We start from the raw sequence: 14,240 nt of genomic DNA on the forward strand, positions 1-14,240 counted from the left end.
CCTTCAGACAAAAAAGTAAGAACGTTCAGTTCATGAAATCTCAAGTAAACATTTCACTCTATTCTTTTACACAAATTACATTTAGTTTTACCCACCCTTCACCTGATTTCCGATTATAGAAATTTCCTTTGCAGAATATTGCAATGTAGACAGAGAAATCTGTTTGTTGTAATAAAGCAATAATTTTAACATGATCATCAGGATCACTAGTATTTATTTTTCAAATGGTCTTGTAGATTTCATAGAAGCATGTTGATTCATTAGCGGTCTTGTGTTTGTTTAAACATGGTTCGCAGTTTTAATTTAATAAAATATTCAATTTTTTAATGTTCATAATATTAAAGTTAAAATCATGTCCAAATATCTATTCTGGTTTGAACGTTCGAAGAAAAACTACATGATATTTGGCGTATTTTTAATTTTCTCTGATTAAAAAACAGTAGACTAGCCGAAAAGTACATGGCGTAGCCATGTAGTAGAAAAAAAAATCGCACAAAGTAAATAGAGACGTAAATGGGATTTTGAATATTTCAAAATCATTTTAATTCAAATCTAAAACTAGTATATCACTATTGAAACAAATTAATAACAACAAACACAACTTACATAGTACTACATATCAAATTGTAAGTAAATCGATTTTTCTTTTATTTCAGAGTAGTTAATTTTTATTTTGATTTCATGAAAATATTTATTTTAATTATGTCAAGAGTCTATATAAATATATGTGGTGTAAGATAGTAAAATAAAAAAAGTGTTGGGGTTTTACTAAAAAAATACCTAAGGAAATTATTGCAAACACGATTCTTAATCCAAACAAGCAAATCTTAATCCATATATGAATACACAAAAAAATACAATATATAAAATTAAAAAAAAAAAAAATAATAATAAACAACAACTTGAAGCCTTACTCGTTTTTAAGCCATTTGTGTGATTTTATTATGCCAAAAGCCATTTGCAGGCATGTGAGGTATTTTTAATAGCTGCTGTTGGTGATAAATTTAATTATAGTTTAAAAAAAAATAAATAAATAAAACAGAAAAAAATTACACATGAAAAGTAAATAAAGTGAATTGAAATTATTGACATCCATATAACGGTGATTTATTTTTATTTATTTATCGTGCACCTCCATCATATGTATTCTATATGTCCTCCTTTTTCTGTATCTCTATACACTCTCATTTGCATAAAAAAAATAAAAAAAACTTTTTAATAAATTCTATAATTTTGTTTGATTTACGACACTTAATTTCAGATCTTCCTACTTTCGTTTTGAAATTTTCCAAATTTATATATTTTGAATATGAAGATTGAAGATGAAAAAATAATCAATCTCTATGTTTTCTCTTGAAGGTGTATGAAATTCAATACATGCACAAGTATCTGTGTGTCATTAAGGATAAATTGAAAATAATAAAGTTATCGATGGTTGGCGGTGTGCGATAAGTGTATACTCAACTCATGTACGTTTTAACCGTGTAAACATCCATAAAAATGCAAATTTCCAATTGCCATAATAATAATAAAATTCTATAGACAGTATAATATTTCATAATTCAAGTGTAGGTACCTATATGAGTTTGAATGAATTTACAAGCATTGTTTTTTTTTTCAATTCCATTCAAATGATAAGGAAAATGTAATATGAAAAACATTGATTTTATCTTTATTTGAAGATCGAAGCTTTGGAATTAGACATTATTTTATGTTTTAATATGGGTTGGTTTTTGATGTTTTTTTGATAGAATCGAAATGCCTTTTGTTGAAGGGAAATACATAATATTTAAAATGGTCTTATTATAAAAGTTTTGGTTCATTATTTTGATGGTGTTTTAGAAGGAACGACAGTGATTACGGTTATATACGTGTGATGAGTTGATTTTATGTCTTGTTAAAAGTTTAATTATCTTAAAAAAATGTTTTTTAATGCATAGGCTTAAAGTAATTTTTATTTTTATTTTTTTTTTAATTTATATTTTTGTGAACTAAGTTTCGAGTATGTTTGTCCTCATCATCAAGCAAATATTAACAATTTTTGTTGAAATACACATATGGAAATGAGCGTCAAAGAATAAAAATAAAATGAAAATGACTTTAAGCCATAATACTCATAAAACATAAATTTTTAAAAAAACTTTGTTTTAAATATAAGAAAAATTACTAAAATTATAAAAAAAAGGTATTATTATTTTTTTTTTTTAATTTTGATCTATTCTTATGTTTCTATAAGATTTATAATCTAATAACATTTAGAATTTTGTCTCTTTAAATAACCTAGCGGCAACGGATTTTCATAATTTTTGTTGGTTTTGCAACAATAAAATTTTTGTATCCACCTCTTAATAAGTAAAAAGATTTATGCGTATCACGAAGAAATCTTTGATCATAGGGTGACACAGGTAGTTATATGTTTTTTTTAGAAAATATCCAATCTATAACTTTTGATGAACGTGGGTGTGGCTTTTCACGAAAAGTGGGCGTGGCAGTAGAAGAACTTTTATTTGTAATTATACCTATTCCTGTTCTACATGATGTCTCACAATTTCATGCAATTTAGATTACTAGTTCGGATTTTATAGCTTCATACAATTTAATTATGAACATTTGTACACTATGGTGTATGCGTACTATTTTTTTTCTATACAAATAAAATACTTGATTTTTTAGGTACCTACTTAAAATTTTTGCTGTGCGATTTTTTTTTTGAAGTTTAAAATATTCAAAATAATTGCAACTAACATTGCCCTCTACAGATTTAAATAATTTGGAATTTGCTTTTATCAGTGATCGTATTTTGATCGTTTTTTTTTTATTTTTGCTCACGAAAAATAACACTCAACTATTCAGTGACTCACTTTGATTTTTAATGTGTAGTAAGTCTGAAAAATTAAACCCAAATTCGTGCCGCGTAGTTAGGTGTTATATGTGTTTCTGTTGTTCTTTCTATTCTTTGTCTTTCTCTGTTGTATAAATGTCTTGTGCTGTATCAGCCAAATGAACTTATTTTCCGAAGCTGCAGTGTGTCTAGCCCGTAGATTTATCTTCGGATTAGATTAATATGTAATGTAATGTAATGTAATGTAAACCTAAATTCTCCTCCTATCTGGTACAAAAATCAAAATCACAAAAATCCAAAATTATTTCGTCCGGCAGTAGTACTTAAGCTGAAGTTGATCACCATCTCAACAGTTTCAGTATCTTATGTTCAACAATTTTAAAGAATTAGCTTGTTTGTATGACAATACTTTTTTTACGTGATTTTGGATTTTTCTTAGAGAAACAGTACTTAATAAGTCAAAATCAATTTCATTAAATATTAAAATAAATTCAATCAAATATAATCTTACTATGCCAGTTTGAGTTGAAATTTTTTTTGGCTCGTTAGTTTTTTAACAATTAAACGTAATTTTGAGTCAGTACCAACAAATCTTAAACATATACAACCACTAGATTTAAGGTACTCAAATTAATTTTTTAATAACAAAAAAACCTTTAATATCTTTTTATTTTGTAAATGTTTAATAATTAAAAAGATATGTATCATTTAAACTCAGAAGCGTTTTTGAAGGTCCTCGCAAAAAAACCACATTTTTATTATTTTGGAAAAATTCTTCTCCACCCAAACTTTGTTTTTTTTTTTTGTATTTGTCATCATAAAAAATATTCAGTCCGATACTGCAAAAACTGTGTTTTTAAGACGATTTTATCAACATTTCATCCTAATTTAACCCGCATAAATTTTATACTGTTAAAATAGTAGAGATGCACGATTGTCCAATGTAATGAATGTTTGTGAAATTTTATTTTTTGGTTCTATAGCAAATACGCTATGCTAGTGAAGAGTGACATTTAGAACAGAAAAATCTATATTTGATGGAAATGACATTCACTTTGAAAATTCTACATGCTGTATAAGTAAGAAACAAAAAATGTTTGAAAAAGAGTTTGGAAATCATGAAAAATAAATGAAAAAAAAAAACATAAATTAAAATAAAATTAAAAGAAAAAAAACTCAAAAACGAAGGCACAATAAAAACTTCCCAACTACTTACTGCAGGCATTAGTTGATCAGTGCTTCGAACGCGAGTCACCTTATTTTTCGTTATGACTTTCTTAACGCATCTCTCCACTTGTTGGTTCCATTTCATGAATCCCACGTAGCACATATATATGCTAAAGAGTATCAGCGCCTCCCACCAGTAAATTAAATTATCCCGAAAAAAATAAATCAAAATCAACAGACTTAAACTGTAGAATGAGCAATCGCGAAACAGCGGCCACCACGTCAGCGTAAGGATGGTTTTCGAGAACAGCGCACACATACCGATCACGAACAGGATATTGAATACGGCCGAGCCGACAATTGTACCGATACCAACATCGTCGAACGACACGAATACACCAATAACGGATGTGAAAAGCTCGGGCGCGCTTCCGCCAGCGGCCATGAACGTAGCACCGGCTACATCATCGGTAATACCTAGTTTTTCGATGATCACATCCAAGGAAGGCACGAAAAACTCGTCGCACACAATCGCTAATGCGACAAACATATAAATAACACCAATTATATGACATATAACAGCACCATTTTCTAACTGTTCCTTTGTAAATAGATCCGGGGGAAATAGAGGGGTTTTTGTGACTGTTATGTTAGGACCCGTTGCTGAAATGAAAAATAAGAAAAAAGAGAAAGAGATAAAAAAAGGAAATTAGTGGTTTTGTATTTTCTTTAAAGTATTTATGTATATTTTGCTTTGAAAAAATTAACAAACAAAAAAATGATAACAGAAAATTAAATAACAACAAAGCTGAGGGGATAAGAAAGAGAGAATAGAGAGTGAGTGGAAAGTGCTGTTGAGAAAGAGAAGAAGTTGTGTGTTTTCCTGTTCTATTTCGCTAACTGAGAGATTTGGGTTAACCAATTTGATTCTTTCCTTTTTTTTGATTAGGTACTTTTTCATACTTCCTTGGCTTTAACAACTTATCTCAATACCTTAAAAAAAAAATCTACGGAATCATTGTCTAAAATGTTTAATACTTTTTCAACACACCCTTTTTCTATGTATGTTATTAATAAGTTGAGCCAGATCTGTCCTGGGGCAATTTTGTTTTTAAACTCTAATACAAAAAATATCATTTTTCCCAAAATAACATCTTCTTACCAGTTTTGCTACCTATACACACTTTATTAAAAACAAATTTTTATAAGGAGTTTTTTTTTAATTAAATAATGTAAATAGCAAAATACGGTTTTCCTAAGTGGGTTCTTACTTGTATTAAATCTTATTTATTGTCGCATTTTTGAGAAAAATGTATCTCTTATCAAGTGCTCCACAAGGCAGCCATATTGGACCACTTTTTTTTTTTTTTAGTATGAATGGTACTTCTATAAGAAAATTTCTTATTGTAAAATTTTTAAATAAACTAATGACTTCAAACATTTTAACGAATTTGCGAACATATGGACTGGAACTTAGCAGAAAAAAATACAAAATGATGTCCAATTCCAGGAGCAGGAACCCGTATTTGTCTTTTTATTTTTCAGAAGAATACAAAGTCTTTAAGATACAGCAAGTTTAACCAAACATAATGTTTAATGCAAGTTATCGAAGCTTAAATTTAAAAATGAGCGAAAACAGGTCTTTATACAAAATGTTGTGTATCAAGCAATCAAATCACTCGGGCAATGTGATTGCTTGATACAAAACTTGCGCATCTGAAATTTGGGGATTTCCTCTCGGACTTTAATGGACCTCTGAACATCATTTGCAACAACTTTAAATATTATTTTCAAAGCTTTGATTTTAATTTATCAAAAAATATTGAAAAACAAAACTCTTGAATTGTTAATTATAATTGTTTAAACTTTATATGACATTAAAAAATCTATTTTTGTATAATAACTATTGTTACAGTTTATTTGAACAACTTATACAATAACAGTAATATTTATGAGATTTTTGTCTGCCTAGATACCTACTGTTAAACTTTTTTCAAATTGTGGGGAAATATACCTATTTAATTTAATTAAAATAAATATCATCACATTATTCAAGATTAAAAAAATCTATTCTTGTAAAGTTTGGCAACTATAAGACAACAACAAATACCTTAGGATTTTGAACACATTTTCCAAATTTGAGTAATTTTTTAAAGATAAACAACATCTAAAATTAATAGCCTAAGTCTGCAATTGATAAATAAAACAGCGACAGACAAACAACGTAAAATCAATAAATAGCCCGATCATCCTAGACGAAATTTCACTATATATCAAAGTTAATTTAAGTACAAGATTTTTTGATGCAGTTAGGTTCCTTTGATGGAGTAGAATATGAAACCATAGTTTTACACCAAAATTTGATATGGCGTATCCCCGAAAATGACCTCTGAACCCTAGGAAGTTCGAAAAAGTGATTTCAGTCGAATTTAACAGAAATTTTATCAAAGTTAATGGAAGTACACGATTTTTTGATGCAGTTAGGTTCCTTTGATGGAGGAGAATATGAAATCACAGTTTTACACCAAAATTTGATATGGCGTATCCCCGAAAATGACCTCTGCAGGATAAAAGCTTTGCATACTTATTGGTGAAAACATTGCATACTTGAGAGATTAAAACATTGCATACTTACAAGAACCTCTTGAAACAGGTCTTATGAAAGCCTTCGACTGAAATCACTTTTTTCGAACTTCCTAGGGTCAGAGGTCATTTTCGGGAACACGCCATATCAAATTTTGGTGTGAAACTGTGATTTCATATTCTCCTCCATCAAAGGAACCTAACTGCATCAAAAAATCGTGAAATCACTTTTTCCGTACTACCTAGGGGTCAGGGGTCATTTTCGGGGATACGCCATATCATATTTTGGTGTAAAACTGTGGTTTTATATTCTCCTCCATCAAAGGAACCTAACTGCATCAAAAAATCTTGTACTTAAATTAACTTTGATAAAATGTCTAGATTGATCGGGCTAAAAAACCACTTGCACAAAAATATTGTCAGAAGAGGTTCGTGTATAGCTTTCATACTTGCAGGGCAGCTGCTTGTGTAAAAATATTGTCGTTTGGTGGTTTTTCATTTGTAAGCAACAATAATTAATTTAGTTCATCTTTGAAACTAAAACGTTTTAATTTCAATCTATTTTTCCCCACAGTGTAAATTCCCATTTATTGAGTTTTTATTTACCAAGAAAATTTTCACAAGTAAATAAAAGGAGTTAACTGAACGAAACCATTTAAGCACTGATTGCATACCATAAGCTTTTTTAACAATTTTTTTTAAATTTCCTGTTAATGAATAGGCAAATTTTTCATTCCAATTAAAAATATGTTAATACATTACATTTTTACACAAATAAACTTTGACTAGACACATTTAGTTTCCAAATAAAAACCATTTTAAATTTGGTAGTTTCAAAAAACATTAATTCAGCAGCAACACCAACCACTAGAAACACTATATAAACCTTGCCACCCTTCAACATTTAAACAACAAAAACAACAAGAACCAAAGGACCTACTACATAATGAGTGACAATTAAAATGCATAAAACAACCCGATGCTTGTGCTTCGTGTGCAACTAAATGCCTCCACTTAATATTGTGGAGCATACATTTGTAGGAAACGACTACAGCAGCGGTGGTAGAGGATGGCATGCAACGTGCAATTGAAATTCAGGAACCAAACAAAGAGTGCGAGACTTCAGTAGTATACGCTGCTGTACAATCATGTAAAACTTTTTTTTTTATGTTTTTGATAATTAATTAAAAATCACGATGCACCTCCTAGTCCTCCTGCACATAATAATAATAATAATTACGTGCCAGTTGTTCATGATGGAACTGAAGCCTCTACTTGTCAGCTATAAATCTATTTTTACATTAACAATTACATTGCCAAAAAGTTGAATTACTGTGTGACTCTATTGATTACCTCATCAAATTCTGAGTGAGAAAGGAGAGAACAATAAAATATGCCAACTGGTATTTTGCCAGTGCCAGAACAATGTTATGTACGTTTTAACGCCTGGGCCCTATTTCACCAACTTACAAATTTGTAATTACAAGTAATTTTCACAATATTTGTGAAAAAATCGATTAATTTTGTTTCACCAGTTTCTTGTGATCACAAAATTGTACTTGTAATCTACAATTTTAAATTTGTGAAAAAATCCATTTCCTGTTTCACCAAAACTTGTATTTTACAAGTAACAAATTTGTGAGCTTTCAAGTTTCTTGTGGGTTTCTGTTTCACCAAAAAAAAAAGTTACAAGTTTCTATTTATTTGTGAAAAATTTTTACAAGAGTCAAGACGTATGTCATTTTTGTTACAAGTTTGTAAAAACCATATTTAGAGTGATTAAAGTGTTTAAAATGGCCTTACGCCGAAGGCCATTATTATTATTTTTAGAAAAGCTATGTTATTATTATTCAGGGTTGTAAAAATGCATTTGAATTAAAAAAAATCATTTATTGCAAGCAAAAAAATTTCATAATGAAAAAAAATTGCATTAAAAAAATTTTTTTATATTATCTTTGCACTAAAAAAAATATTTATTGCAAATAAAAAAATTTGCTTTAAAAAAAATATTATTGCAACTGAAAAATATTTGCATTGAATATTATATTTTTATTGAAAATAATATTTTTATTGCAAATAAATATATTTTGCATTACAAAAAAATTATATTACAAATACCTAAAACATTTTCTGTATTAAAAAAAATAGATGCAAAATGTATGTACTAAATATTTTTTTTAATATTCGTCGAATCCCTTACAGTTTTGACTTTTTGGCCCAAGATAAGGTTCAATAGTATAGGTAGTTGAAATAACTAATGTAGGTATGGTCAGATACCCAAAATTGTAAGAAATTCACCGAATATTAAGAAAATGTATTTAATGCACACACATTTTGCCTTGATTTTTTTCTATTAAGAAAATTTTTTATTTGCGATACAATTTGTTTTTAGTATACATATTTTAATTTGCAATAAAATTTTTTTTTTTCAATCCAAATATTTTTCAGCTGCAATTTTTTTTAATGCTAAATTTTTTTTTGCAATAAAGCATCAAATATTTTTTTTTAAGGCAAGTATTTTTAAGTTGCAATATTTTTTTTAAATGCAATTTATTTCAGTTGCAATCAATATTTTTTTAATGCATTTTTTTTTATTTGTAATAAATATTTGTTTTTTTTTTAAATTTGTAATGGAAAACAAATGCTTTAAAAATTGGTATAGCATTTGTGTTTCAAATCGAATAAAAACATCACAAAATATCTGTTGAAAAAATTTTCCTGATTGCTATAACCTACCTCTTAAGTATGAAAAAATTCATTCTCTTTTGATCAAAGAGGCTTGTTTTTATTTCTCATATTTGTAGTTCTTCATTATTTAAATTATTTTATTAATTTTCCTCACTACATATTTACAATATTTTTATTTTACCTTTTATTTTACTTCTATAAATCCATGCATATATAGAAATATACCTAAAAATAATCCAGCAATACAAAAATCTTAATATATATTTACAATTTTGTTTGTCATGTCAAAAAAATTTTCTGATTTGATTAAACTATTAAGATATGACAGTATTAGTTATTTGACAATTTTCCGTTTAAAATAGGGTTGTCAAATAAGAGCTCAAGTTTTAAAAATGGCAATCCTATTTTTTCATATTCGTTATCAACGTTATCAACGGTCACCGCTAAGACTACAACGAGCTTTACAAGTTTGTGAGATAAACTTGTTGTTTACAAGAAAAAAATATATATGGTGAAACGGTAATTCTACAAACTTGTGGTTTTCTAAAGTTAGTTGTAATTTTTTTTTTCGATAATCACAAATTTGTGAATTACTTATTTGTACTTTGTGAAACAGAATTCCACTGTACAAATTTGTACTTGTGATCTACAAGTTACAAATTTGTGCTTGTAACTTGTAGTTGGTGAAATAGGGCCCTGATGTAGTATAATATCTATGTATGTTATGGGAACGTTATAAGTTGTGTTTTGGTCCGTTCAAAATATATTAAATTTCTGATTGTTTGTTTTTAATTACGTATTGCGGTTTCGGTTTATGTTTATTGTTGTTGAATAGTTTGCTGAATAATTTTCGAATGATATGATTTATTTCTACTTGATATTGTGTTAATACTCGTCACGTACGGTGTAGATTCAGTTTCGTTAGAATTTAGTGAAAATTATGTATTTATTCATTTTAAACTTACGGGTAAAAAAGGTATTAAATACGAAAAAATTGGTCACCCTCATGAAATCTAGCAAAAAATGTTTCATTTGAAATGAGAATACACCACGAAGAGAGTCCATGCCCTAAGGGATTCGATGCTGCATGACTTTTTATAAAGTTTTGAGCTCAAAACATATTTATCGTACCTATAATTTTATAAAAATATCACGACGTACCTACAAATATTTTTTATAACATTCGCTGACCTAGAGTCAATTACATTTTTACTTGATTTCAGATTATTCAGAAATTTTTGTGCTGTTTAATTATTATGTTTACTGTTCTTTTATAGATTTTTTTTTATTTTAATGATAAGCCTTTGTTTGCAAATTTATTTTTATTTGAAAATGAGTGTTAATGTTAACTTACTCGTATTCTAAAAAGATTCTTCACAGAGTAAATGCAACTACCTCAAATTTAAGGTGAACTTCATTTTATTTAAATATGAATTTTCATTAAAAAAAAACCGACAAAAAATAAAAATTTTAAGATTATAGTCAGACTTTAGCTTAAGTTGCAGTTTATCATACATATTTCCAACAGCGCAATGGTAAGGCACCCAACAGTTGTAGGTTCGATCCCCATTGGCTGTCAGTTTTTTTTTTTACTAAACTTGCTGCCAGAATTTAAACTTTATTCGTCCTCAAGAATCATATTATAGCTTATACAAATTTGATAAACAACGAACTGATATTGACAAAATTTAACTGATTACGTTCATTGAACGTCTTGAGTCCTCTGCTCTTTATTACCGTTCTTGATTACCTGCTCGAAGGCAAAGTGACGGACCCAAAAGTGCATCAGTTATTCTTTGCTGACGATGGAGCCATCATCGCAACGAGCACTTGATGTATGGGTGGATGTTCTAGAAGGTAGTGGGTACCGCATAAGCGCGAAAAAGACAGAATACCTATGCTGCCCATTTTCTGATCCACACAGGCCTATTCCTGACATTTATTTGAATGGTGTAGTGCTTCCCAAGTGTGAAAAGTTTAAATATCTGGGGTCTATGATAAATAACGAAGGTACTTGTGATGACGATATCAATCATCGCGTAAGCGTAGGGTGGATGAAGTGGCGGGAAAATTCTGCTATCTTCTGTGATCGAAAAATGCCCCCTAAGCTGAAAGGAAGGCTCTACACCGCAGTTGTGCGTCCAGCACTCACATACGGTTCACAATGTTGGACAATGTACAAAAAGTAGGAGAGTAAGTTAACGGCAGCTGAGATGAAGATGCTTCGCATGACAGCAGGAGTAACAAAGCTTGATAGAATTAGAAGTACAAAGATCCGAGGAAGCCTTCATGTTAAAAATACCATCTCCCAAAAAATTGAACACGACCGACTCAGTTGGTATTGCCATGTTCAAAGGAGAGATCCTGAGAACCCCGTCAAAAAAGCAATATCATATAACGTTCCAACACGAAATAAAAAGAAAGGTAGGCCTAACTCCTGGTACAAGCAAATGCAAAAACACCAGCATTCAGTTGGCCTCAGAAACGGAACAATACAAAACCGGGAGGCTTGCCGCCGATTTCTGAGGTCAACCCGGCGAACCCCACAGGCGGATCACTAGTGTGAATCAGTAACGTGAGAAGGTTAAGATCCCTTCGACATCGAGATCATAACAGCGCCGAGAAAAAGGAAGAAGAAGACGTTCATTGAACTTCTTTTGTTGTCTGGCGATCAGATAACGAAAACTCTGAAAGTTTATCAGACTCTCAAAAAGGAAGGCCAACGTTTGCAGCGACTACATTTATATCACTATAGTATAGAGATACAAAAAAATATCTTCAGTTATCAGGTTCGATAACAGAGAAACTCAAAGGGATCGGCGTTTGCAAGACAAATTTGCTCCTATTCATGAACTCTGGAATAATTGAGTGGAGAAGTGGAGATATTATGGAAGCTTTACAACACGTGCAGAGGAAAATCTTCTTTCCGAAAATACAAAATCAAGTTTTTTATACTTGCAACGTGCAACGAGCTTTGTTTGGAATATTCAACCTTATACAAGCAATGGTCTCGGAAATACACCTAAAAGAAACCAAGAATTCGATTTTTGAAATACATAGAAGCTACTTAAAGACACTCGGTAAGAACTTAGTATACCTAAAATTCACTTCCTTTTTGTCCCATCCGTGACAGAAATAAGACTTTATTTTAAAAAGAGAATAAAGTAAGCATACTTTTTTTTGCACAGTTTATTGCATTACACACCATAGCCACACAAAAACAAAGTTCTGACCTGGGGATGTTTATCATATGGTTCTTGGGTCGCTGAAAACAAATCCAAAGTCCATTTTGTTCCATCTCGTCAGGTTTTCGAGAAAACCGTAATAAAGCAAAATTTACAAAGACTTATGTCCGATTTCATAAACATTTAATAGGCTTTTAAAATTTTAAATCTTGATTTTATGAAAGTCTTTGTAAATTTTGCCTTATTACGGGTAGAAGAGAGTGACAATAAATTCATTTCATTGAACATATTTTGTCCTATTTTGACGATGGAATCTCTATATCAGACTATAAAGCATGTTAGCACTTATTAATCAAATATGAAATATGACCGTATGAAGGTGAAGTAAAGATTCAAAACGATTTCATTGCCAATGTTTTACTTCTTCAACTAAAACAAATAGTTCTTTAAGCTCTGATTTTCCAACCATCAGTGACACTAACATAAGAATAAAAAGAAATTTTCAATAAAATAGAAAATATTTTTCAATCTTTTTGTATTCTTAAATCAACTTGAATTTCGCCCCCAACAGATCTGGGAAATATTTTTTTTTTAATTCTTGTTTTCTTACCAATACTTCTTTAACTCAAAATTAATCAACTAACCTTCTATTATTAGGTATGACATTATAAATTTACTTATTCCACTTTTTCAAACGAAAAATAAAGAAATTTTGTTTAAAAAAATATTTTAAGTTATCAATTCGCGCACCATTTAGATGAATTTATTAAGCTTGACTGACAATTTCTAAATTAAACAAAACAAACATCACACTTTTCTTTTTTTTCTTTGTGTTTTTAGATCAGGTCTAATGACTTTAATTAATTTTTATATGTATATGTTCACTTCATATGCATTATGCATATTTCATGTTTTATTGAAATTTGAAACTAATAAGTCGTGTTGTTTATTGTTATTGGGTGTTCACTGAAACGAATTAAATTTTATAAGCAGGGGCGTAATAACATTGGGGCAACCGGGGCAGTGCCCCGGGGCCCCTGATGGATACCAGGGCCCCACAGCAGATAATATGAGGAAGAAACTTGTTAATATAAACAAAATAACAAAGCAAAAAGATATAATTTTTGATCTAGTTCCCATTCACCTTATATACTTATCTAAAGGACATGATTCAATAGGAACATAAGAAATACAAGGTAAGGGCCTTTTCGCGTACTGCATTGTTGGCTAACCACACAATAGTTGGGTTCCATACCTTTATTGAGTTCTGACAAAAATATATGTTTTGGGCCCCCAAAAAACTTAAATACATCAATTTCAAATCCAATTCAAGACTTTGCCAATAGGTAGTTCTAGCTTTTCAAAAAATTTTGCGCAAAACTTAATTTTTTTACTTAGAACTCTTTAAAATATTTAAGGTTCTGTTTAAAAAAGTCAGCTGAAAGCTACAATCGCACAGTGTGTCGAGCCCATACAAAAGTTTATCATAAATACTTGCAGCTAAGTTTTTGGAGTTTTAATATCTTTTTTTGTGTTTTTATGGCAGGAATAGAAAAAAAATTACAAATTAACAAATTAAACAACCTATTACTTTTTTTTTAGTATAATTTATGAAATTAACATTTATTGAAGAAGCCACTTGTGAGCAAAATTATTTTCTTTTTGGTATATAAACAAAAATATACTTTTCGTAAGGTTTGGTGTGCTGAACTCGAATCCGAAGTCAAAAAAATTCTATCATATCACGTTTTTGAAATATTCCCGTTAGAAAATCT

At 29.6% G+C, this 14,240-nt stretch overlaps 1 protein-coding gene across 11 annotated transcripts in view; it reads right to left on the reverse strand.

Annotated features, from left to right (window-relative positions):
• LOC129914179 (sodium/potassium/calcium exchanger Nckx30C) overlaps positions 1–14,240 on the reverse strand; it is a 264,053-nt gene that overhangs the window by 132,772 nt on the left and 117,041 nt on the right. For 9 of the 11 annotated variants that reach the window (XM_055993307.1, XM_055993304.1, XM_055993299.1 and 6 more), the window contains one exon: positions 4,059–4,672. In XM_055993307.1, coding sequence (XP_055849282.1) covers positions 4,059–4,672 — 614 coding nt within the window. The remainder of the gene's footprint in view (positions 1–4,058; positions 4,673–14,240) is intronic. The other 2 variants (XM_055993305.1, XM_055993300.1) reach the window with 1 other exon arrangement.

The sequence above is a fragment of the Episyrphus balteatus genome, chromosome 3 (genome assembly GCF_945859705.1).
Source record: "Episyrphus balteatus chromosome 3, idEpiBalt1.1, whole genome shotgun sequence".
Classification (NCBI taxonomy): domain Eukaryota; kingdom Metazoa; phylum Arthropoda; class Insecta; order Diptera; family Syrphidae; genus Episyrphus; species Episyrphus balteatus.